This window comes from Rhynchophorus ferrugineus, unplaced genomic scaffold (genome assembly GCF_030347505.1).
Source record: "Rhynchophorus ferrugineus isolate W39M unplaced genomic scaffold, kcgeb_rfMv2 rfM4, whole genome shotgun sequence".
Taxonomy (NCBI): domain Eukaryota; kingdom Metazoa; phylum Arthropoda; class Insecta; order Coleoptera; family Curculionidae; genus Rhynchophorus; species Rhynchophorus ferrugineus.
Window position 1 is genome coordinate 28,409,392 of NW_027472583.1, and position 27,097 is coordinate 28,436,488.

Below are 27,097 nucleotides of genomic sequence, written 5' to 3' on the forward strand. Positions count from 1 at the left end.
CTGATGATTTTGTTAGATTTTATACTCAATATTATAGTTTATGTATAATTACATATATATTGACCAAAAACAACGACGAGTTGATGATTCGGAGCAGTGTTTGAAGATGATCAAGCGTAATAAGTTCGAGTTCTTGCGTCGATATGTGACAATGGAAAAAACATAACCCCATCATATCACTCTGAAGTTTAATCGACAGTCATACGAGTGGACTGCACACGATGAACCCGCTTCAAAGAATGAGAAAAAGCAACAGTCGACTGGCAAGGTTATGGCGACTGTATTTTGGGATGCGCATGGGATAATTTTCATTGACTACCTTGAAAAAGAAAGGACCATCAACAGCAATTATTACATAGCGTTATTGGATCGTTTGAAGGACGAAATCGCCAAAAAAACGGCCGCGTTTGAAGAAAAAGAAAGTGTTGCTTCACCACAACAATGCACCCTGTCACAAGTCAGTGGAAACGATGGCAAAAATCCATGAACTGAGCTTCGAATTGCTTCCTTATCCACCCTACTTTCCAGATCTAGCCCCCAGCGACTATTTCCTGTTCTCAGATCTCAAAAGAATGCTCGTTGGGAAGATATTCTCGTCTAATGAAGAGGTGATCGTCGAAACTGAGGCCTATTTTGAAGTAAAGGACAAATCGTACTACAAAAATGGCATCGAAAAGTTGGAGGGTCGCTATAATCAGTGTATCACCCTTGAAGGGAATGATGTTGAATAAAAAAAACTAATTTTTCCAAAAAAATGTGTTTAACTATGGTAGGCCGGGGACTTTTAATTGACCTGTTATGACATATTTTCACGCAAAAGACGCAAACAATCAAATAATATATTTTGTTAACATTTTGGGTCGAACCGAAGGAATTTCAATGGATCAATGACATTATGATTTATACATGTTATTATTATTTAATTAAAAGGCTTATTAATTGAGCCAAGTAGCCAAAATCGGCAAAAAAAGAAATATTTTCAGACCTCATCATAAAAATTATACGAAGTACAAAAAATAGATTATCTTCCAGTGATTTCTGTATGAGAACATCAAAATACTTGAGCATGACACCAGAGTACAAGTCTAAAGAGCATATTAAAAAAGTGAGCGGAACCTGAAGCTCAAGAGGAGGCTCAAGAGGAGGCTCAAGAAATGTGGTGGTTCTTCAGATGACAATGTAAATTATCTCTTCACAATAAATTCTTCTTCGAATCATTGGCAACGTTCCATGATGTATTAAAAATGAGGACATCCGTAAAGATCTAAAGGTATTTATGATGAGCGAGGGAATTAGACGGTTTGCGAAAAAATTGTAAAAACGTCGAAGTACTATTAATAAGAGTACTCTAAGGTTGACGAGACAAAAACCCTTTGAACTAATATAATTAAGCTATGTTTGAAAAATATGACCTGTTTTAAACTTGTGTGGACCGCATTAGTGGTAGTACATTCATCAAATGCTAATAACGTTTGGGTCTGAAATCTTAGATCTGGAAATGACTAGATAACATTTGTTATATGTTGACCTAGATTGTAATATTTATGCCATGTATATAAAAAAGTCAATGTTAATTAACTAATTTTCAGGTTGCCAAACATCACGTCGGATGAAAGAAGTATCCAGATAAAATTAGAACAGGAATTCACCTGCTACAATTTGCCGGATTACAAATTCATAACCCAAAGGGGCCAGTACTACGTCATCTATAATTTCGTCCAGGCCGACAGGAAATTTGGGTGTACTGAATCGATCACTTTGACATCTCCTGGAGATTACAGGTACTAAACGAAAATCGTAAAAAAATTTCCACGGATATAGTTTACTTTGTTGTCAAAAATCTCTACAGTTTTAGTTGATAAGATAAAATGAGCGCAAACAAAAAATCGTAAAAAAAATAGTCCTTAATAATCCTTTAATATTTAATAGTATAATGTGTTAGGCACATAATTCATTATGTGGTTTGTATTTGCTGTACTTATCGTTATAATTCTTAGCAGCGCTATTAGTGACTTTTTTGGAGGAGGAGTTACATAAGATATTCCAATTGCATCAACTAGTATTGCACGTATTCTAAATGTTGAAAAGTAGAGATTACAAAAATAAAACTCGGTTTGTTTTTATCCATTAATTTTTATTGCGAAATATTGGAACTTATAAATTACTTATACGAAACTTCGTTACAATTTTAATGAATACAATTTATGTATATTAAAGATAAATACAATTAACAATTTTTTTTTAATTTCTCTGACCAATAACAATAGTCAATTCGGCGATTAATTGTGAATTGTACCTCATCGGATGACCATATTATGACCATTCAATATTATTTTGAATACAACTGATTTGATTAAATCGTTAGTCTGATAAAGAAACGTTTATAGTTTTTGGAAAATAGTTTGTTTCGCTGCTGGATTCCAAGCACAACGCCTATCAATTCCCGCATCTGGATTGTCCATGAAATAAATTTGTAAGAATTAATGATCTGCATCTGGTAGTAGTAATAATGATCTTAGTAATTGATACATTTGTTCTTGTATCTGCTATTGCTTAATATTTTGTTAACTTAACAGGTGAATTGAAAAGTCCCCGGTCTGACACATAGATGGCGATACGAGAGTTAAATCCACTTGTTTTTTAGTTAGCCCTAACCCTCAAACGATGCGTGTATAAATTTGACAGCTGTCGGATCATCAGTTTGTGAATTATAGCAATTTGAGTGAAACAATGTTTGTTGAATTGTGAAAAAATGGATAAAAAGGAATTTCGCGTGTTGATAAAATATTGCTTTTTGAAGGGAAAAAATACAATTGAAGAAAAAATTTGGCTAGATGCCGAGTTTACGGACACTGCCCCAGGAAAATCAACCATCAAGGATTGGTATGCTGAGTTTTGACGTGGTGAAATCGAAGACGGTGAACGCAGTGGACGCTCAAAAGAGGTTGTTACCGACGAGAACATCAAAAAAATCCACAAAATGATTTTGAATGACCGTAAATTGAAATTAAATGAAATAGAAGACACTCAAAGATATCAACTGAACGTGTGCATCATATCATTCACGAATATTTGGGTATGAGCAAGTTCTGTGCAAAGTTGGTGCCGCGCGAGCACACTTTTGACCAAAAACAATGACAAATTGATGATTCGGAGCAGTGTTTGAAGATGATCAAGCGTAATAAACCCGAGTTTTTGCGTCGATATGTGACAATGGATGAAACATGACTCCATAATTTCACTCTGAAGTCCAATCGACAGTCATCGGAGTGGACTGCACACGATGAACCCGCTCCAAAGCGTGGGAAATCGCAACAGTCGGCTGGCAAGGTTATGGCGTCTGTATTTTGGGATGCGCATGGAATAATTTTCATTGACTATCTTGAATAGGGAAGGATCATTAACAGCAACTATTACATACCGTTATTCAACTGTTTGAAAGACAAAATAGCCTAAAAACGGCAGCATTTGAAGAAAAAGAAAGTGCTGCTTCATCAAGACAATGCATTGTGTCACAAGTCGTTTTCACTGACTGGTATGGCATGAATGGCAAAAATCGATGAATTGGTCTTCGAATTGCTTTCTCATCCACCGTATTCTCCAGATCTGGCTCATAGCGACTAATTCCTGTTCTCAAATCTCAAAAGTATGCTTGCTGGGAAGAAATTTTCTTCGAATAAGAGGTGATCGACGAAACTGAGGCCTATTTTGAAGCAAAGAACAAATCGTATTACAAAAATGGTATCGAAAAGTTGGAGGGTCGCTATAATCAGTGTATCAGCCTTGAAGGGAATTATGTTGAATGAAAAAAACTAATTTTGCCAAAGAATGTGTTTTACTGGTAGGCAGGGGACTTTTCAAATGATCTGTTATTTTTGTTACAAATTTGAATATTACAAAAAAACTTTTATGGTATAATACTGTGAAATTGATCAAAAAATTGTCATATTTTCCTGTACAATATGCGTTGCGTCAAATGACATCATTTGGTACCAACTCTTATATTTCTGAATGTTGGCTAAGAAACAGTTTACAGTGATGCGTAATGGAACTTCTAGTTACATTTTAAGTCTATTTACTTCGTTTACAGTAATTCTCTTGCGCTGTTGTGACATACCAATACGGCTATTATCATTTCTTGTCTCGCGCTGGTCATCAGCTCTGTTAGCTCGTCACATATTTGATTGACTTCGATGGCATAAGTAAGGTTTTCTCCTTGTCATTGTTAATAATAAAAGTTAATAAAGTTCTCGTTTACCAAATTTGTGATTAAATAACAACTAATTTGAAATTAGAACAATTATAAAGTATAATTTACCATAAACAATCACTGTATATTTCAACCCTATTATTGGTAAATATTTACTCGACTGGAATTAGAATACGATTCGAAATTATTGTTAGCATATCATAACTGACATATATGTAATTATTTTTTGCTCGATTTTCACATTACAGAATCGATTTTCATAAGGATAATCGATTTTCTGTGGTACGTTTGTCGTTGATTTGATTTGTGTTGAGTGTCATTTTCAATGTGCCTTCCTGAGGCAGGAATGTATTTAGTTTTGTGTACGGTTTAGTGATTAAATTATTAGTCACTGGTTCACTAGTATAATATTAGTTGATAGTATAATATAAGTATAATACATACTCGATCTAAAAATAGAGAAATGCAGCATCGTTTTCCTTTGAAGTAGTGTCCGGCTGTCTAAAAAATGATAATATTAACATTCTCAATCTGACCGGATTAAGCATGAAAGACATTTGTGATTATTACCGCGTCTTTTGTTGTAAGTTGGAATAAATTTAGCCCTATTAATAATTATTTAAATATTAATTTTTTAATTTCAGAAATTAATCCTTTTCCGAAAGATGCTATGCAAGCAGATATACATACATATATATATATATATATATATATATATATATATATATATATATATATATATATATATATATATATAAAAGCTTAAAGTTACTTAAACAAGATAATTTGATTTTTTTTTGATATTTTATATATGTTTTTAATAAAGCTTTTGAAACAATCTATTAATTATAATTTTTGTTTGCATTCAACTTTGCAATTATAAGTAACTTAGTAGGCCGACAAGTTAAGACTAATTCTATGGCATTTCTTTACTATCTGTACATCCGGGTACACGTTTCCTAGATCGATGATGCATTATAACTATATTGTACTACCAACTAATTAATTAATGACTAATAATCTAATTGCTAATAATTTAACCACTAAACTGTATAAAAAACTAAATACATTCCTCCCTCTGTAAGGCATACTGCCTGACGCATACCTGGTCGCGGAGACTTGCCGTGGAGTGACAAGTTGGACCGGGTTATGTGGGGCTGCTTCTGGGCTTACCAATACACTAAACCGAAACCGCCTCACAGTTGACCCCTGTGGATCGCTACTGCTATTCCATTAAATTTGGGGATATGGCACCCGCTGATCGGGCAGCCGTTATTGGGCACGAGGGCCCGGTGATTCTATTGATTCGCGAACCTGAGTTAACATACAACTGGATACTGTTGTATGGGGGCAAAAGTTATGACTGTAGCGAGGGATGAGGCCGTTTCAGCCTGGAAAAGGGGGAGCTTAGCGGTGACGCGGTGCTAAGCTCCCAGCATGTCGACCAGCTCGCGAACAAGCGCGTTTTCAGAATAACTTGAGCTGAGTTGTTGTTTGTGGAATGATTGAGATATGAAGTGCTTGATTTCTGGAGTGTCAGTTTCCCTATGAATTTGATTATTTCTGACAAACCATGGAGCATTTAATATTCTCCTGATGAGCTTATTTTGGAAAACTTGAAGCCGTTTGACCTGGTTGGGTGTAACAAACTTGAAGTAGACATTAGATCCGTAGAGGAGTGCGGACCGAATTAACATCTTGTAAAATAAGCATTTGATGGAGACGGGAAGTCTGCTAGAAGGGTAGATCAGAGAAGATCGCAGGTTTGCTATTCCCGAACCTTTTTGGATTCCTTTCTGGATTTGGGAATGCCAACTGAACCGCCGGTCGAAGAGAAGACTTAGGTACGTGACGTTATCTAGCCATGGAATTATTGCGGTGTCGGTCTTAAGTTGCGAGACGCGCAGTGCGTAACGCTTCTTATGGAAAATGATGGCCTGGGTTTTCAGGGGGTTGATTTGCAACCTCCAGAATTTGAACCACTTGTCCGCATGCTTCTGTAAACGTTCATGAATTGTAACTCCCAACCTGGCGGCCGCGAAGAAAGCAGTTTCGTCAGCGTACAACGCGACGTCAATGTGCTCTTTTCGCGGCAGATCTGAGATAAAGAGGTTAAATAAGGCTGGGGCCAGCGGGGAACCTTGAGGTACGCCAGCATTGATTTGTTTACGACTGGAAAGTGATTCCCTGATCTTGACCTGGAAAGATCTGTCCGAGAGATAGGACTTGATGAGAGCGGTTAGGTCTTCTGGAAGGCCTAACCGCACGTACTTTGCGATCAATCCGTCGTGCCAGACCTTGTCGAAGGCTTTGGTTAGGTCCAGAAGAACTGCTCCAAGCTTTTTACGTTGGCCAAGAGCGTGATGGATGTGTGCGGCCAGACGGGTAGCCTGATGAACGGATGAGTGGTGAGCGCGGCTTGACACCTCGTGCATTGTGGTATAATTCTTTTTGTGTGTGGTGGTTCGCCTTTAATAATGTTGTTTTCTAATTTGGTGATTTCATACACCGCCTTATTATTTCTATTAGGTTTAATATCAATATAGAACATAGGCAGAGGTTTTAGCTTAAGTAGTTTAATTTAATTTAAATTATCCTCGTTATATTCATCTTGTTTGTGTATTGATGTAAGTGCAATTGCAATTAATTAATTTGTTTATACATTTGTACTAAGGATATCTAATGTAAAATGTAATTAATAATAAAAAATATTGCTGATAACGATTTAAGCATGTGACGAATAGTCTATTTCGGGGTCATAATCGAACACAACCGGTGAAATAATGCAAGTGTCAATTTGCGACGTTCTTGCACACGCTCTTAATCAAGTGCTGTGTCTGTGTGAGTGGCTCGTTGAGTTTATCCTAAATAAAAAAAATTATCCTTGAATAAATAAAAACCGATGCTTAAAAGATATTAATTAATACGTCATGGGAAAAGGATTATGATTCAAATCGCATGTACTTACTATTAACGAAAGGTGTAGAAAGGTGTAGACAATAAATAAACAATTCAATACTTTCTCTCAGCAATACTTTATCCTTCTCATTTTCAATAAGACTCTTCTCCACGGTGTTCATGCAAATTACAGTCTTCTCATTGTGGATGCACAGTGTTTTATCGCTGAAGCTCCTCCCTCGGATTCTTGATGGCGGTGGACAAGGCTGGTCCAAGAAACCCTTTTCTGCATCCCGATTCGCTGAAAATATCGGGATGGGAAACACTCTTCCAGCTAGGAACTTCTCACGATTTCGGGTCTTGATATATTTACGGTTAGGCGCCATAAAGAGTCCTCTACCAAGTCTAACATCCGACACGTTTCGTCTAGCCTCGGTATTTAAACCCTCGTTATTCTAAACACTCGACAACGAACCGTGGGAATCATCCTTGTTGAACACGTCTGTTCTGGCATCTTTCTGCTTGTCTATATTTACCTGACGTTCAATATACTGCGAACGTTATATTTTTTATCAGGTCATAATTCTTTTCCATGTCATATATATTAAAAACTTCATTTAAAATGTTTAATATATTTGACCCTCCAATAATAGAACCGAAATAATTCTACAATTAGCGTACCTTACTTTTTACATGGCTGTCCCAACCATTCATAATAAATTTGCGTCGCTACAAGGACTATTTCATCTTATGGGAAGTAGTGGGGACTTATTGAAGGGCGATATAAAATGAGGGTTTAAATTTATTCTAAGTAAGTAAATCCGCTATCTCCAGACGTCTCACTTATTACGCCGTCACACATATCCTTGTTCCTTCGAATGCTCAGTCCGTAGCCAGAGCTGTATCGGTCGCTGTATAGATCATATATAGGTAACAATTCTTTTTGCAATATTACCGCATATGCAGTTATTTGTTAGCATTTTTGTTATTGTATTGCCTGAACATATTTTCATCTACCTGAAAAGTATCTGTGAAGAAATACATGTTATAATTGTCAGTTTTTCAACAACTCAACTTAGTGCCTTTGAAAAAATATTATATTTGTGTGGACAGATCAACCTCAACTGATTCGAATATTAATTTTGTGGGCATATTTTTCTTTTCGCTTCATCTTGCTAGATGGAAACCATTAAATATTACACATACAGTTTTGTCATGATCTTGAACACAACGTATTTGAATATTTGGCATTATATTACTCGATGCTTTCCAGTTTTTGAGTTAAAGTTGCCTCTGGAACGATCTTATCAACTTATATAGAAAATTTTTAATTGCTAATGTCTAACCATGAGAGTCTTGACCATGAGTTATATAACCAAATTTTTATATTGTCGAAAGAACATACTTAATATTTATTAGAACTCGAATACTTTTTGTAACAGTCCTACTAATTAACGCGTGAAATAATATGGAATGAAATAATCAAAAGATAAAATAAATATTTAAAATACAATTACGTGAGAGGTTGAGAGACGTCCGAACATACACCTGATGTATTAATATGACTAACTTGTGAATAAGCTATTTCTTTATAGCACATAATTGTGCTCTACACACCGAAATAATTAAAGCAGGCGTATGACTATTAATTTACATAAAGCGCTTTACATAAACAGAATTGTTAAAGTTGGAAGATCGCAAAAAACCTAAAATTTTAAAAATCATACATATATAAAAAAATCATAGATAAAAATAAACAAAAACCTTATTTAACCTATCTACTGCACGTATTTTATATTCTTCTATATACATACAATTTAGCTTAATACCTACCTAAACCTATTTATCTATTCACAATTTTATTTTAACTATTACCAACTGATCTGTTTGAAGTCGGTGCCGAACCTAAACAGTTATATTAATTTAAACTTGTGTGTCGGTAATTATTTTTTTATACATCTTATATTATATTATTATTTTTGTATTGTTTGGGCGTTTCCCTCGATTTCCCCCTTTTCCCCCGAAGAATTTTGAAAATCGGCCTACAGTACATAAAACCTCCTCTTTTTTGAAGTTGGTAATTTTTAACGGAATTTATTAAGTCATAAATAGCATAGTCTTCGTTGCTTAATACATATCCTAATATTATTCTAATTTTGTTATATTTCTATTGTTTTAAGTGTTCTAGTTCGAATTACTCAGGTGTGGATTGAGTCCTGTATTTCTCGGCTTCAATATTCTTAATATCTAGGTCTGACGACATCCTTTACCTTTAGTATGAAGGTAATAATGTTAAATTTGGTCATTTACGTTGGTATCTTTGGAAGTGTCCATTATATACTTACCTTTTGTTTAACAGGTTTTCGAACGCATCATTAGTTAGCTACTGACTGTTATTTGATTGTGTGTAAAGATCTTAAAAATACTTCATAATGTTATATATTTAATAGGTAGCCTTCAGAGTATCTACAGTTAAATTGGTTATCCTCTTTCACATACATTATCACTAGCCCGTATATTTTTCTGCCAAAGTCTATTTGTTGATTTTCAAATTGTCTTTTATAGTTCTTCGGTTTAAGTTCTAAATTATATTTAACTTTATGTACTGTTATATATAAAAAAAACTGTAAAGTTTTTGCGCTTTTTCTGGTATTCGGTTTCTGTTCAGGAAGACCACAGAAGATTATCCCTTCATTTAAATATATCTTGGCATCTTGATCGACGACTAACTTGAATGAAGTACATATTTGTTAAAGGAGAACAACTTGAAGCTGTAGTCTGGAAGAAGTTCATGTAAACATTTACTAACATTCGAGAGACTTTAGAATAATATTTAAAAGTTTTGGACTCATCTACAAGAAAAGCAGATTGTTTTCGCCGAACCATTATCAATTTTTGGGGAATCTTGGATCTGATTAAATATAAAAGATCATACAACTTAACAGCTCGAAATCTGCTCTTGTGAATTTTGTGTTGCGTAGATAAGACAGAAACCTAATTATATTACTTGAGGAATACACATTTTCTATATCAGAATTAGCCAAATAGACCGGCATCCATCCCGATGGTAGATTAAATTATAAACATCATATTCAGACTCAATATTTAAACAACAATCGAAGGATAGTACTAGCTGATAGTAATATGACCCAAAATCAAAGAGATGCAAATATTGTGTTGCATTGAGTCATTAAACGGACTAGTAATTTTTCGTTGCCGAGATAAAGTTGAAATAAAGACTGAAGCTAACCAAACCAGACGAATTTGTACAAATTACTTCTTATAACTTGAGCTTAAGTTATGAACTTAAGAATTACATACTTTATCTATCCCGCTTTCGTCTTGCTTGTCAATTGATCCAAGTGCAAACGAAAAGTACTCATAAATTAATTTATAATACGATTGTATTAGGCGTATCTAATAAAAAATGCCATAAAAACTGTCGGTAAAAACTGTGAAGACACGACACTATTTGTAACAATTGCTTTTCCATCAATGAAAATTGAAATTCTACTTATCTCACATTAATTGATGTATATTTGCACCGTTATTTACATTCTTACATAAAAATCCCCAAATCCAAAACAATGCGGTTGTAAACATATATTCCTAAATAACTAATTTGTTCTCTATTAAATGTATATTTATACGATTTTTCAGCTTAAAATACTTGAACAATTTGCAGGTTAGTCAGCTCAACTTCAAACTCTCGAATATATTTTCCTTCTGTTGGAAACAAATATAATTAACAGGAATAAACCGGTTACTGATATTATTATTTCTGGTTGGAAGATTTTATAAAACACATTTAATTATTATTATTTTAAATAGCGAGGTAAAGTTTGTTTTGTAGGAACGTACGTAGGTAGATTAATTCAGACTGCTTTGTAATAAAGAGTAATTATAATAACTAGAATTTTGATTTTATTCTACATTAATGTTATGCCCTTTGATGTAGTCCTCATTTTTTGAACGACGCTTTCTGTTTTTGTTTTTGAGAATACGAAAAAATCACCTGAGGTAATGTATAGCGAATATGAAGACTTTTCTACTAAAAATTCACGACCAAGCCCCGAGAAGTGAGGAATTGTATTATCGTGATGTAAAATTCCTGAATTTTTCTACAAGCTCTCTAATTATTATTCGATGAGAATTGAAATATTTCACTTTTTCACCTTTTAATTGGTTCTTCATGTGTTAGGACAACATGTGCGCTCGTCTTCTTCAAGGGTTTTATAGCCATTTTGAACATATTTCTATAACTCAGCGGTAGCAGATTTATCGAAACCAACATATAACATTTCTAAGTTTTTGCTGCACTTTATTGTCATTCCTAACAAAATGTAAGGCAAATTAACTCATCAATTATTTATAAAAAATAAACAACCGATATGTTTTATGTTTATAAATGCTATCGTGCCAAGGCAGATCTATTTATGTACTTTATGACTAATTAAAAAACTGTGTTTTCTAAATAATTTTAATTTTGAGTAAATTTTCTTACAACATATATGATATAATCGTTTAGTGTTTGATTTTAGTGGCATTAGTGACTTTTGCTCATTTGCAGAGCTGAGTAAATATACTGGTGTGCACAGTCATAATAATTACTATTTTTGTTAAGGATATGGGTGAAAACAAACTAGAGAGAAGTGAACAAGGTATAGTGTATGATTAGCTAATTGAGCTCTGGAAGACCTAAAATGAATAACATTTCAATTTAGTTTACTTATGTTCAGTTTCTTTTTTTTGCATGCCTGTATTTTGTTGAAAAGTAAATTTAGCTAAGGATTTTGTTCCTTTTTGAAAGACAATTAATGGAATTGAAGGTTGGAAAACTTAACACAAAATAAAATCAAACTTGTATAAATAGATATTTATTATGTTGCTCTATTTCTTCTTTAGTAAATAACTTAAAATAATATAAGCAAAAGCTTTTACCTGAGGGTATTGAATATATAAACAAAAGAAAAAACAAAGTTGATATCAAATATGGTATATTTCAATATCGATATATTCAATTGTATATATTAATATATTACTCCTTGGCTTTCTTCTACCATTAGTGTATCCTGTCATCTAATAGTATCTATATTCCTTCTAATAAAAGAGCCAATACACGTCACCAACACCGAACGTTTTTCCAAATTCAGTTTATAAAAACGTGAAATCCTTTTTAAGTTCGGAACTTTTTTTCTTTGTCATTTTACTAATTAGCATTACTCTAGTTAAAAAGAGACAGAATGAAACCGATGCGTTCGAACATGTAAACAAATCGATCTATAAAATTCGATTTGTGTTGGTATTGATCGACACCAAATGTCAATGTTCATGTAAATATGATAAAACAACACTAACCTACAAACTATTATGGCTATTTAATTAACTGTAGTTAAGTCCTTTGATAAATATGCATTAGATATACTATAATTAGATAGTATAAAATCAGATATATAAATTAGATATACGATAATGTTAAAATAAATTATATATTATAAAGTTATTTTTGTTTCATTATTGTATTTACATTAGTATTCTGTTGTCAGAGTCAAGGTAAACGAAAACTTAAATTTTGTGCGGCAACTTTGCATTATAAATTTTGACCGTGTGTATCGGCTGTTTTATTGGAAGGACTATATGCACTTATACTAGCGCATTTAGAGTAGTATCATATAATTTTTTTAACCATCATATTTATTAATTACCACTAGAAACAATGATTCCTCCAAACTTCAGCCTTAAAAATTCCTCTCAGAGGGGCTTGCACCTCGATAACCCCCGGCCCTAAGAAAGGAACCTATTACATTATTTGTGAATCTTGGTTATTGAAATGGCTCTCCAAACTGACTTGTCTCTGTGATGTGAATAATCGAAACAAATGAATTTAAATAATTGAAAATTAATCGGGCAATTCCGTATCTGGCCTGCTACTCAAAGATCCTTGCGATGTTAGTAAATCCATTAGTTCACAGGCTCCTTTCTATATAGGTGCTCTTAACAAAAAAATAGGAACTGTCAAGGAAGAAATAGCACCAGGTTACGATCTTGCCTCAACTCTTTTGAAATATTTACCAGACAAGAGAATCATGAGCCTAGTCAAAATATTCAATACCTTCTTTAAGCTCGAACATTTCCCAGGATAATAGAAAAAGTTATAATGGTACCTAAACCAGGCAAACACAACAACACAACAGGATAGGATCCCGTATAGACCTATAAGTCTACTACCAGTAATTGGTGAAATAACGAAATAATTCTAAGCAGAATGAAGAAGCACATGAATAATATAATCCCTAGTCACCAACTTGGATCCCGAAGGGATCATAGAGCAATCAGACAAGTATATCGCACTGTAGACGTCATCAGTAGATGCCTGGAAAATAGACTGTGCTGCTCTGCTACCTTTTTAGACATAAGTCAAGTCCTTGACAAAATCTGTAACGACTAGCATAGAAACTAAAGCTAGCTAGTGAGGATACAATGACTATGATCTGAGCTAACAACACTGCAGTCCTCTCACCCAAAAACTGAAATCCCATACCAAAGCTGAATAAAATCGAGAGAAGGTTTAACCAATGGAGATAAATGTGTATTACAAAAAAGTACCACAAGAGTAACATACAAAGTACTTGGGTCTTTACTTGGATTATAGGTAAACTTGGCAGAAGCACATGGACCAACTTAATAAGTACAACTTAACAGCAGCCTCCATAGTGTGAATTAGTTCACAGGTCGCCACTCCCATTTAAGTAATGGGAAAAAATGTTGGAATACAAATCCATCATCAAGACAATCTGGATATATGACATTCAATTATGGGACACAGCAAGCAACAGCAACATTGAAATATTGAAATTAAGTTCCAGAGCAAGACTTGCAAGAGCAAACAATGAGCAATAGGTATATGGATCTGGGTGTAACATACGAACAGTAATGCAGGAAATAATATATTTTAGCAGAGCTGTCCAAACCATGACCCGCGAGCGACATGCTGAATGAGGGCGGTTTGAATTGATGCCCGCCAAATCTTTCTTATTTTCTTTATTTAAATCATAACATTTTTGTAGACAGAATATTATAATTTTATTTTTTTTAGAATTCGAAATGATTTGATGAGCAAATTATTTTCTCTTTTGGTAACACGTTTTTTTTATCTCTATTGAGAAGCGGAAGTTAAGTGAAGAAAACCGCGCATTCAATGAGAAATGTAATGTGATGTAATTTTGTGGGCCAGCAGAAATACAAGGACGAAATAGTCGTAGAATTTGAGCAGTGATTCGCAGATTTCAAAAAAAAATGAAGGTAATATAGCACTCTTTTCTCATCCATTAACGATCGCATATGAAAATATGAAGATTAATTATAAACTAGAACTGTGTGATCTGTAATCAGACCTCTTTTATAAGGGCAGAACAGAATCAAGAGTTGAATTTTTTAAGCTCTTTGTTAAACGTTCCCCGAAACAAACAAAATTTTGGCCTTAGAATGGGTTCAACGATGGGCAGTGCCTATCTGTGTGAAAGTGCAACAATGAAGTTTATAAAATCGAAATACAGGTCTATTGCTATATCATTAAAAAATACAATAACAGACAATTAGAAGGTGGATAACACAGTGCTTGATTGTTCTGAAACAAATTGCCATTGCCATTGCCATTGCAGAACAAAGGAGAGAAAAAATATTTTTGTCTGGTCTGGCGCTGATTATTTTCAAAGCCTTCTCTTAACTGAACAAACGAATGAGGCTACCTTTATATTTAGAAAGTTTTATGGGCTGTTACCCTTCAAATGCCATATAGTATCACTTTATTCAATTTGCATTAAACACAACAGCTCAACATTAGAAAAAAATGATAACTACTAGACGGATTTATTTCCAGCTAAAAAGGAATATTATAAGCGTTTTATGTTTAGTAGAATTTATACAATTACGATTTAATCTTAATAAAATCTTCTTTCAATATTTGCGAATGTGAGGTTTGAATTTAGAAAACGAATCAGTCGCGTGCTCTGGAATCTATAAAGCATCCAAGCACTGTTTATACTGAAAAGTAACAACCAAAAAAAATGTAGACATTTCACTAGGTTTACAGTTAACAATAATTTTAATTGCTTGACTTCAGTGACCACATTTGGTTTATACATTGTCTCTACGTAAGTATTATTTGAAATGTTTGATATTTCTGTTTGTCATAACACATATACCAGGCTGTAAAAACTTGATAAATCGATTTGTTCAATCAAATATGTGTCACTTACACTTAACCTGGTGAAGTATAGCCCATCGAACTATATTATATACGAGAAACCAGATATTTGATATTGGCCTCTCGTAATCTAACCATCATCGGATTTGACTGAAATTTGTTGACGGTTGGAATTTAATCAATATTTTATTAATATTTTGAGTATATATAGTCAGTAGTGAACAACAGTGATCTTAGTTAGAAGCCCATTTTCTTCTGTCTAATTTCCACTCAGCCTTATAGAAACATAACAGGTCAATTGAAAAGTCCCCGGCCTGACACGTAGATGGCGCTATCCACCATCCAGATTTGTTTCAATCTTCTAGTTTCTTGTGAGTTATAGCGAACAATTCTATTGCTTCTACGTTGCTATGATTTAGTAACCTGATATGATGTTTCCAATTTAATCTACTAACGACAGGGATGCCGAGGTATTTCGATGATTCTACTTGAGGAAGTGAGCATCCTTCAAGTTATTAAGCTGTCTTTTCCAACCTCCACTTATACTTATTGTTTTGCACTAGTTAGATATATGTAACAGGTCAATTGAAAGTTCCCAGCCTGACACATAGATGGCGCTACTAGAATTAAGTCCATATGTTTTTACTAAGCCCTAACTCTCAAAAGATGCGTGTATAAATTTCACATCCGTCGGATTTAGAAGTGGTGAAATGAGCACCGAAGATGGTGAACACAGTGGACGCCCAAAAGAGGTTGTTACCGACGAGAACATTAAAAAAATCCACAATATGATTTTGAATTACTGTAAATTGAAATTATAATATCAACAGAAGGTGTGCATTATATCATTCACGAATATTTGGGTATGAGAAAGCTCTGTGCAAAGTGGGTGCCGCGCGAGCTCACTTTTGACCAAAAACAACGACGAGTTGATGATTCGGGGCAGTGTTTGAAGATGATCGAGCCGAAGAGGTGATCGCCGAAACTGAGGCCTATTTTGAAGCAAAGAACAAATCGGAAAAAAATGGTATCGAGAAGTTGGAGGGTCGCTTTAGTCAGTGAATTAGCCTTGAAAGGAATTACGTTGAATAATAACAAAGTAATTTTGCCAAAAAAAATTGTTTTATTATGGTAGGCCGGGGACTTTTCAATTGAGCTGTTATACTGACTTCGTGCACACTTGTACGACTAAACGAGTCATATTATATTGAATTTAATTTTGTGTGTTATTTGGTTACTTGAAAAAGAACAAAATTATTAGGGACTTAATAGACACAATAAACAAAACAAATAATGCAGCATTTGTGTTTTTTACTAATAATTAAATCAACAGTGTTTTTTAATTAGATATTAAGTTAATTATACTTTAGACATAATTAAAGGCGCTTAAAATAATTAATTGTTATTATTGCTGTGAATAAATTACAGATATTCAAACTATACTCAGCTAATATAGTTTGATATAGTGAATATAGTGAACCAGCGTTCAAGCCTTCATATTTTTCTGCCTTGAAACAAAAATACACAACTTATTTGTGGTTTTTAGCGATGTATACATGTACATTAGGGGCGCTGACACCATCAATACACAATAAAATGTTTAATAAAAACATAACATTATTAAAATAATATATATGAATAAGACATACCGTCCAGTACGACCAAAAGAAATACATCACGCGCAAATTTTGAGCGTTTTGGCGCGCATTTAGAATTTCATTAATTCAAATGTCAATTGCCGGCTTGGTAGCGCAGTGGTAAAGGCGACAGGACGGTCCTCCTACTGTCGTGATAATCGTGGGTTCGAATCCTGTTGGGATATGGTCGGAAAATTTATGTTTGTGGTTGTTCTAGGCATGAGTATAAGATCCGATCCGTTGTTGGTTACTCGCCAGTCGGTAGACTTAATGCAGAGAACCATCGTTCGTAGCCCACGTTAAGCTGTAGGTCATCCAGTCATTAAAAATCAAGAATAAAAATAAAGAGGTTGACGTGACTAAAATCAATAGAATTTCAGAATTTTATTTTGAAATCTCAATTTTTCTTTCAAATCGATTTTTTTCTTGCAAAATAACTTTTATCCCGGATAAACTAAATACGTAGGATTGTCATAAACTGGTTTATCAACAAACTAGCATAATTTTAGAGCAGCTTGCATTTATATTATTAATAAATAAATCGTAAGAGTTTATTGTACCAAAATTTTACATATGGTCGACTGTATGTCGTTTGTTCTCGTACCAAAAAATCTTAACGTTATTTATTTGTTGTGTATCAAAAAGTGTTACAGTGAGCACCATGTTTTTGAAATAATTTAATTTTCTTATTTATTCCAGTTTGAAATGAATATTCATATCTGAAACAAGAGAACGCCCGTCGGGTCAGCTAGTTTTATAATAATTTATAATAACTTGTGTATGAAGAGGCACATAACTAATCCTTTAATGGAAACGCTAATAATAAACGTATAGAAAAGAATGATCATAATTTATAGTTTTCTTCCCAATACAATGAACAATTATAAGTCTTATATAATTTTCACTGTTTGATCAATCGGATTCCTAGAACATTCTTGTTTATCACGTCGATGTTGGATGCGTCCATTAATCTTAGCACTACTTTAAGCCGAGATCTTTCATTAAATTCCGCAATAAATTTTTGTTCTAAGCTAGCCCTCTGACTAACCAAGGTCAGACTTTATTGTATCCGTTTGTGGTCGGTATTAGTGAAAGTAAATCTATGTAATATCATATCAAATAGAGGAAAGGCGTGCGTAAATAGCGAGTAAGAATTAGGCGTGTTAAGCCGCATTTAAACAAAATGAAAATTGCTGACGTTTAATTTTGAAAATTACTTTGCCATTTTTTCAAATCCGACGATATTTTATCCTTCCTAAGAATAGAACCAAAATTTTGTTATTACAATTAATTTAACTTGTATATTTAGAGGGAGAGACATACAACGAGCTGCGTGCATCACACATTGTAGTGCGCATTTAACAAGCTTTAAAACTATTTTGTGCGTCACATCGTTATTGCGGATAAGACCGCAATGATTTTGAATAAAAACAAGAGGAATTGTTTCAACGTCCAGCTGAATTTTAAGTCTTCCGACAAAAAGTTTAAAACTTGGTGGTTTTTGGCTATTTCCAATATCCTAAACCATGAAGGGGATACGGGATGCACTAAATAAAAGGGACCAATGCGAAGGTATAAGGAAATATGACATAACATATTCGTATTCTAATCTATAGTCAATTTAAAATAGCAGTGACACGGGAAACGTTGCAATGTTGCCGCAGTTACTCTGAGTTTTAGTACATTTAGGCTCTGACATATAACAAAATTTTAATATAAATAAAATAATTGAACAAATATTTTATTAAATATAATTTATTTTAACATTATAGTACATCAAATGCATTTATTATCAAAGAACTTAAAACTACAATTTATTTTACAGCCACAATAATTTATAGGTTAGAGTTGTTTTATTATATATGCATTGAGCTTTTTTCCACACATGTATCGGTAGTGTTCTAGACGCGTTTATGTATGTATTGGTATCCCCCGACGGCCTAATCCCCTTAATTAACAATTGTATATCTGAGTAATGTATTTTACTTTCATTAGAGAGCATATTTGTGTTTTACGTTTAGTTCTTGTTTCTTTTGATGCAATGTATCCTTGTAAAGTCATTATGATATTACTACATATCTCTTTAGTTTTTAATATGTGTTCTGTTACTATCTGTATACATCTTTCTTGATAAAACTACATTTAATCACTGCATCCTCCTTAATGCATCTGCCATATCTGCAAAACAGTTAGTGTTATTTATCTATTCATACATGTTAACCAAACGTTCATGTATATTCTGAACAATAACACACATGCTCATAAAGCTTTCACACTCTTTAATACAATTCCCTACAATTAAAGTATAGTAATTGTATACTGACCTTTAGTGGTTTCCTCTTTCATCACGCTGCCTTGGTAATCATCAGAATTGAATCATAAACCAACATTTATTCATCAACATACATAACCAAGTTTTATTCAGTAAGAGTCACTTTCAGAAATACTAGTCAAGTTAATAACGAAGCTGTTTATTTCAAGTCTATTAAAAAATTGCTCAAGGTTCTACAATATGTCAGTTTCTTCTTTAATGTGTTTGATCAAGCTCATACAAACCCAAGGTGTTATTTTCGACAATGCTTCTTTCCATAAATCCAGACAGTTCTGGATTGAATATTCTCCTCGACCTGAATATATATTGTAATAATTCTTTGCAACACCCCATATCAACTCAATTAGATTAAAAATGTAGTGATAGGGAGGGAGACATAATACTCTGTGGTCTTAACATTCAGTAATCTGATCTACTATGTATCTTTTCTCAGGCTTAATTCTAAAAAGTAAATTACATAAAATGGAATTAAATATTTCTTTAATAAGATTTCCTCGAAACTTATTTTATGTAGTTTAAGCCATTCCTTAATTGTAGCCTTTGTTGATGAACTTGTTAGGATTTTCTCCACCAGTGTAGTATATATATTTGATAGATATGGTGCATTGTACATAACAATAATTGATGGTTCCTACAAGTTTTTTAAAAGCTAATTTTCAAAATACTGCAAAGACAAGTTATGGTTCATTTCTTCATGGTAGTCACCCTTGGACTTAGAGAAACACTAATTCTGCACCAGGAATAAAACCATTCCTGTTTCCAGCATGAAGAACTATATGTCTGCAATGAATAAATGTTATAACTAAAAAAACCTAATCGATAGTTATTCCAACGTTTACTTTTTTCCATGAACCTTTGTTGTCTTTATACTATATTTATTATCATCTTGCCATAAGCAACCCAATGTACCATTCTGAAATATTCATGGCTCTTTTAAATATATAAATTGATATAATTCTTCCTTGATTTTGTTATATATTTTTAAAAATTGTATTCTTTTAAAAGCAATCTTTGGAAGTTCCATTAAACCCCTTCGTGGGTTATCTTTACACCACTTAAATTCTAGATTATCCAACACTGTATGAACGGATATTTTACATCTCTCAAATAGCCGTTTATCTTTTGGATCTTTGTGGAACTTTCCAGACTAACAAGTTTCCCTGATATAATTGTATTAAATTACGTTTCGATTGAAAAAACTACTTACTGTTTTATACATTTCGTATATTTGATCTCCGAAACACCAAGATTGATCTTGATTCGTCATCTGTTTCGCACAAACACGGTTTCTTTTTGGCGAATGTAAGGTTATATTGTTTTTTAATTTTTTTGAGATATTTTAGTGACCGTGTCCGTTATAACATAAACTGCAGCTGCAAGGCGCAAAAAAATATTTCCAATAAAAGCCGTGGCGATTTCAAATTCATTAAAACAAAGCGTTAAAACGTTTGCCGGTTTATAAACCGTAATTATAATATTTTGGCAAAAGGACAACTTTTGCAGGCTCTTTTCGTTACATGTTCGAACTTCTCTAACAGCATTCTATCTCTTTTTAAATGGAATAAAATGAAAAGGATAATATTGTCTGACTGTAAAACTTACACTTTACAACTTTAGACAGACATATGTTGACACTCGTGTCACTGCTATTTTGAATTGACTATATATATATATATATATATAATAATCTCGAACCAATGAATCTATCTCTATTAATTGATTAAAATGATGGATTAATCTCCCTAGGCAATAAAGCTCAGACCTCAGAGAGAATATAGACAGAACGCAAACTATTAATATATTTTCCAGCTTATAATTATTCTGACAAAATTATCCCTTCATGATAATATGAAATAATATATTACACCACTTAAACGACTTAAAGATGTCGGAGAGATAAATGAGTAAAATTGGTATTTATGTTTATAAAATTCTAACATATCAAATTAAATAAAAAACACGAAGTTTATAATATCTGGCTTATTTGGGGTATGAAAAACCTTTAAAATGACCATTGACTAGAAGTAAAGTTTTTTTTTATTATAACCTACAATTTGTCTTTAACTTAACTTAAATCTAGATATTTAACTAGGAGGACCCATCGGCCCTATCTCAGTCTCTGGTGAACTAATGTTTATACATGTCACTGCTATATTTTTTATTATATGCACCACACTGCACAAGATCAGATGGTTTGATTCTTTTGAGTTTGTATCCTGGTTTGGTCGTATGCAAAAGTTGCAATACTTCAATATTCTCATGAGAATGGAGTTTTTCCTCATGTCCCCTTGCAATTCTCTTGATTTTTTGGCTGATTGTGGGTATCTGAAGGTCTCGATGTAGGTAGTCTGTCCTCTAGCGTTTGGGTGTACCCACAATACTTGTCAGGACTTTGTTGTGAAAAAGTTGTATTTTGTTTATGTTACTCTTTGCAGGACATCCCCATAATTGAACTCCGTATGTCCATATATGTTTCAGTAGTTGCTTATATAATAGCAATTTATTATGTACCGATAATTGTGATTTTCTTTCAATTAACCAATACATTTTCCTATATTTCAATTCCAATTATTTTCTTTTCTTCTTTATATGTTCCTTCCAGCGAAGTTTTGCATCAAGATTCATTCCGAGATATTTAGCGTTGTTGCTATATGGAATGATAATATTATTTAATGTTATTGGTGCTTGTACGGTCTGATTGTAGGTGAACTGTACATGCACAGTTTTAGTATCGTTAATTTTTATTTTCCAAGCTTGTGTCCAATTATTTATATTGTCATTTGCCTGTTGTAATTTTCATGTGGCTGGCCAGTATATTCAGCAAATGTAGCCATAGGAATATTCTCCATTTGTGGCATATCACAAGTGTAGAGTAGATAAAGCATTGGCCCCAGTACACTTCCTTGTGGTACACCTGCTTTAGCTTCTTTTATTGTAGAGTAAGCTTCTTCTTGTTTAATTCTAAACATTCTGGCTGTAATGTACGATTTTAGTAGCTCGGTGTGTTTTTTTTTTGTTTTACATTTTCTGTAATTTATGAACAAGGCCTTATCGAAAGTTTGTGATACATCTAAGAATATGGCTTAGCATACTTTTTTACTTTCGTAGGCAGAAGTATACGGTAGGTGGCATAAGCATTCTTCAGGATTTATAATTTATGGATTTATGACAGTATGCATTCTCCTGGTTAAACAGCACATTTTTCTGTTGTATTTGGGGAGTTTAAAAAAAATATGTGTAAATATGTGACTAGCGGTGTTTCGTTCGACTTAAACAGTAGTTACTAGTCTTTAAAGTTCTAGTTTTACTATACTAGCCTTAACCTTGTGATTAAGTGATTTGCCGAAGTTATGTTTATATGTAAATATATGGTTTTATGTTTTGTTCGTAATATGATTGTACAGCATTAATAAAGCAGCTTTTGAGAATTCTTTTTCAATACCATTTAGTAATGTGATTAACAAAAAGAAACGGGTAAAAAGAATAATATTTTAATATATAAATAATAAAATACATTGGTATTACGTCTCAAATATTAGGTCTCTTCTCGATTGACTTTTTCAATTTTCTAAGTCTGTCGATGTTTATTCAAGCATTTTGAATGTTAAAATTCCTTTCATTGAAGTTCTAACGAATAATAATTGATCCCAAAACATGAAAACCGAATCGTCAAATAAAACAAAAGCCTAAACCTGGAAAATCAAAAATAACGAAAATAAATCTGTGCATGTGAGGTTCACGTATAATCAGACAAGCAAGCACCAATACCAATAAATAATAATATCGTTCCATATAGCAACAATGCTAAGCATCTCGCAAATAATCTTTATGCAAAAATTCGTTGGAAGGAACTTGTTAAAAAGAAAATAAAAAAACTAGAGAACTGGAAATTCACCATCATCAGTACATAATAAATTACTGTTATGCAAGGAAGTATTTAAATCTATATGGCATCTAGACAGGGGGGTTTCACTTATATATTAGAATATATTTAAACCCCCAGTATCGTGTTGTGCTCGCCGATCTATAGTCGCCATCTTTCCTTAGAATAAAAGTACTTGTTATTTTAAACCCTTCGCATTTGATAACTTTTATACGTCAAACCTGGGACTTGTTGTAATGTTTTGTGTGTGTTGTATATTCATGCGTAGATTATTGCTAATCCTGACTGCAGATTTAAAAGCTTTATTAGATTGTGAAAGTAACAGGTCAATTGAAAAGTCCCCGGCCTAACACATAGATGGCGTTACTAGAACTAAATCCATATGTTTGTTAGTTAGCCCTAACCCTCAAAAGATGCGTGTATAAATTTGACAGCTGTTGCATCATTAGTTTGTGAATTATAGCATTTTGAGTGAAGCAACTTTTGTTATTGTGAAAAAAAAAATGGATAAAAGGGAATTTCGCATGTTCATAAAATATTGATTTTTGAAGGAAAAAATATAGTTGAAGCAAAAACTTGGCTTGATGGCGAATTTCCGGACACTGCTCCAGGTAAATCAACCGTCAAGGATTGGTATGCTAAGTTTAGACGTGGTGAAATGAGCACCGAAGACGGTGAACGCAGTGGACGCCCAAAAGAGGTTGTTACCGACGAAAACATTAAAAAAATCAACAAAATGATTTTGAGTGACCGTAAATTGAAATTGAATGAAATAGCACTCTAAAGATATCAACTGAACGTGTACATCAGATCATTCACGAATATTTGGGTACGAGAAAGCTCTGTGCAAAGGGGGTGCCGCGCGAGCTCGCTTTTGACCAAAAACAACGACTGGTTGATGATTCGGAGCAGTGTTAGAAGATGATCAAGCGTAATAAACCCGAGTTTTTGCACCGATATGTGACAATGGATAATACTCCATCATTTCACTCCGAAGTCCAATCAACAGTCATCCGAGTGGACTGCACACGATGAAACCGCTCCAAAGCGTGGGAAAACGCAAGAGTCGGCTGGCAAGGTTATGGCGTCTGTATTTTGAGATACGCATGGAATAATTTTCATTCACTATCTTGAAAAAGGAAGGACCATCAACAGAGACTATTACATAGAGTTGTTGGGCCGTTTGAAGGACGAAATCGGCGAAAAACTGCCACATTTGTAGAAAAAGAAAGAGCTGCTTCACCAAGACAATGCACCGTGTCACAAGTCTGTGAAAGCGATGGCAAAAATCCATGAATTCCAATTGCTTGAATGCCAAATGCTTCCAATTGCTTCCTCATCCACCGTATTCTCCAGATCTGGCCCCAGGCGACTATTTCCGGATTTATATTATTATTTTAATTTTTTTTAGGATTATTATAGCAATTTTTCCTAAAAAATGCCTGTTTGAAGTAAAAAAAAATTATAATCAGAATATATCCATATATTTAGTATAAAATAATATAACCATTATATATAAAAATTGAAGAAAATTATTGAATGCTGTTTTTGTTTGTTGTTAAACTATTGAAAAATAAATTAATATGTGGTGAAATAAATATCAAAATTGTATTAATCTCACATTATTATTCACATATAGTAAATAAATAAAATAAACAATGTAACCATTATATATAAAAAAATGACAAAATAATAGACGTGGTATTAATGTAATTTATATTAGGATATTTAATTCCCAAAATATTAGGTAATTTACAATATTTTTAAATAAATGGATATATGTTGAAATATATATCTAAATCTCTTTAATCTCTCATTATTAGTTTATATATTTTAATGAGAAAATGAATGAGAAATATCTAGTATAAAATAATATAACCATTTTATATAAATAGCAAAATTAAAATTGTTTCTGTTTGTTGTTAAACTATTTAAAAATAAGTTAACATATGTTGAAATAAATATCAAAATTGTATTAATCTCACATTATTACTCACATAGTAAATAAATGAAATAAGGAAAACAATGTAACCATTATATATAAAAAAAATTACAAAATAATAGACGTGGTTTTAATGTAATTTCTATTAAGATATTTAGTTCCCAAAATATTAGGTAAGTTACAATATTAAAAAAAAATTTAATCTCATATTATTAGTTTACCTATACATATATATATAAATATATATAATATGAGATTAATTAAGATAAGAAAGATAATTAATATAGATAGGGGTCCACGTATCCGTTGTACGGTCTGGACAGCTTATAGTTATAATAAAAAAATTTTGTATCAACTGTAGATTCGTCTACTAGTTTGACTTTGATGATTCCAAATTTCAATGATATAGCCTGTGGAATGGGATGACTTTCTAAGTTTTGATCTGTCGAAATTATAATTGTATAAGAGTGAACAACCAAGCTACTGTAATCAAAATTCCAGTAGATTACCTTAGTTCACAGCTGAACTGTGATGCTTATGTTAGATATCTAAGAATGTTTCCAAATTCTAACCGTTAATGACTAGGGGATTTTCAGTACCTTCAGTCCACCTCTTACACACCTCAGAGCTTGTACTGCGAAGTCTGAACTTCACTAAATTATCTCACGAATTTCATCAAGTAACACCCAATGCAACATCAACCTTCTTCTTCTTTCTTGGCGAATAAGTTGATTTCCATTAATTGTTCCGATCAAATTTAGAGAGAAAGAACTCGGTTATCATGTCGATATATCCAGAATCCTCATTTTGGAAGAAGTTAGGTATGGACCTCGATGGTAATGCTTCCTTCCCAAAATCCGCATCAAAGAGAAGCACTTTGTGGGTCTATTTGTTTCTCTGAAATTACAAATGTAGGTTCTCTGAACCCTAACTTCGACAATTAAGGGTGCCATCAATTTGAACATGAGCTTCATAGAAATGTTTTCGATAGATTTAGTAACCTTATTTCGTGTTTTAAGGCGAAATCTTGGATTCGTAATTCCATTTGATTCATCGAGCAGCTCTTCGTTGGTTACATAGCGATACGCATTGGCAATTAATTGTAGAGCTTTGTTTTGTGTGCGTTGGATTACTAGTTGGTTTGATGTTTTAGTGTAACGCCATAGCTCCAAATTGGCTTTATGATTGTCTAATAAACCAATATCTTTGATTTTAGGTTTAGTTGAGTGTATCTTCTGACTAACCAGTATAGTTGCTTGATTTTATGACTGATCTGTTCTGCATTTTGTGACTTCATTTGTTCTGCATAGATATGATTCCAGCAGCTGATAATAGTTCAGGGGTTTGCTCATCTTCTAGATTATCCGTAGATGCCACGTTCAAATACTTGTAGGACGTCTACGAATGTTGCGATTGTCTACGATTTTTTCAAATGCCTTTTCAACTATAAAAATGTCGAAATCCAAACCAGAAATCTGGTATTTTTATAAATACTTTAATACGTTTTGATAACAGATACGTTCTTCAAATAATTTCACTAGTAGCAACGAGATAGGCTTGTAAGATTCGAATAGTTTTGTTGCTTTATGTTTTTTAAGCATAGTTATTTGAGCAGCTTTAAAACATTCCGGAACATGCTTTAGTCCCAAACAGGCAATAAAAGGCCATGATGTCTGTCAACGTAATGATCGACTTTCGTGGGGGATCTTCAATAACCCACTTAAAGTCTCATCAATTTCCGGAACCTTTTTAGGATTGAGGTTGTTATCTACTTCCGTGGCAACTTTCACTTGAGAAATCAGATTTACAGGTACATCGGTCTTATAAACAAGAGTTGTAGCCATTGTTGATTCTATAGTATTCGGTTGGAAAAGGTTAGTTGAATATTGTGCGAATAATTCAACTTTAACGGTGTTGCATCGAACCCATTTATTTCGGTTCTTTCTAATAGACGGTACTCTAATAATTGGTCTTTTATATCTTTAACTT

At 33.1% G+C, this 27,097-nt stretch overlaps 1 protein-coding gene across 2 annotated transcripts in view; it reads left to right on the forward strand.

Annotated features, from left to right (window-relative positions):
- The window catches only part of LOC143194791 (beta-1,4-glucuronyltransferase 1), a 41,557-nt gene that overhangs the window by 7,469 nt on the left and 6,991 nt on the right, over nt 1-27,097 (forward strand). Inside the window, exon 2 of one of the 2 annotated variants that reach the window (XM_076401506.1) lies at nt 1,590-1,781. The exons of the other annotated variant lie outside the window; for it this stretch is intronic. Coding sequence (XP_076257621.1) covers nt 1,590-1,781 — 192 coding nt within the window. The remainder of the gene's footprint in view (nt 1-1,589; nt 1,782-27,097) is intronic. 2 annotated transcript variants of the gene reach the window in all.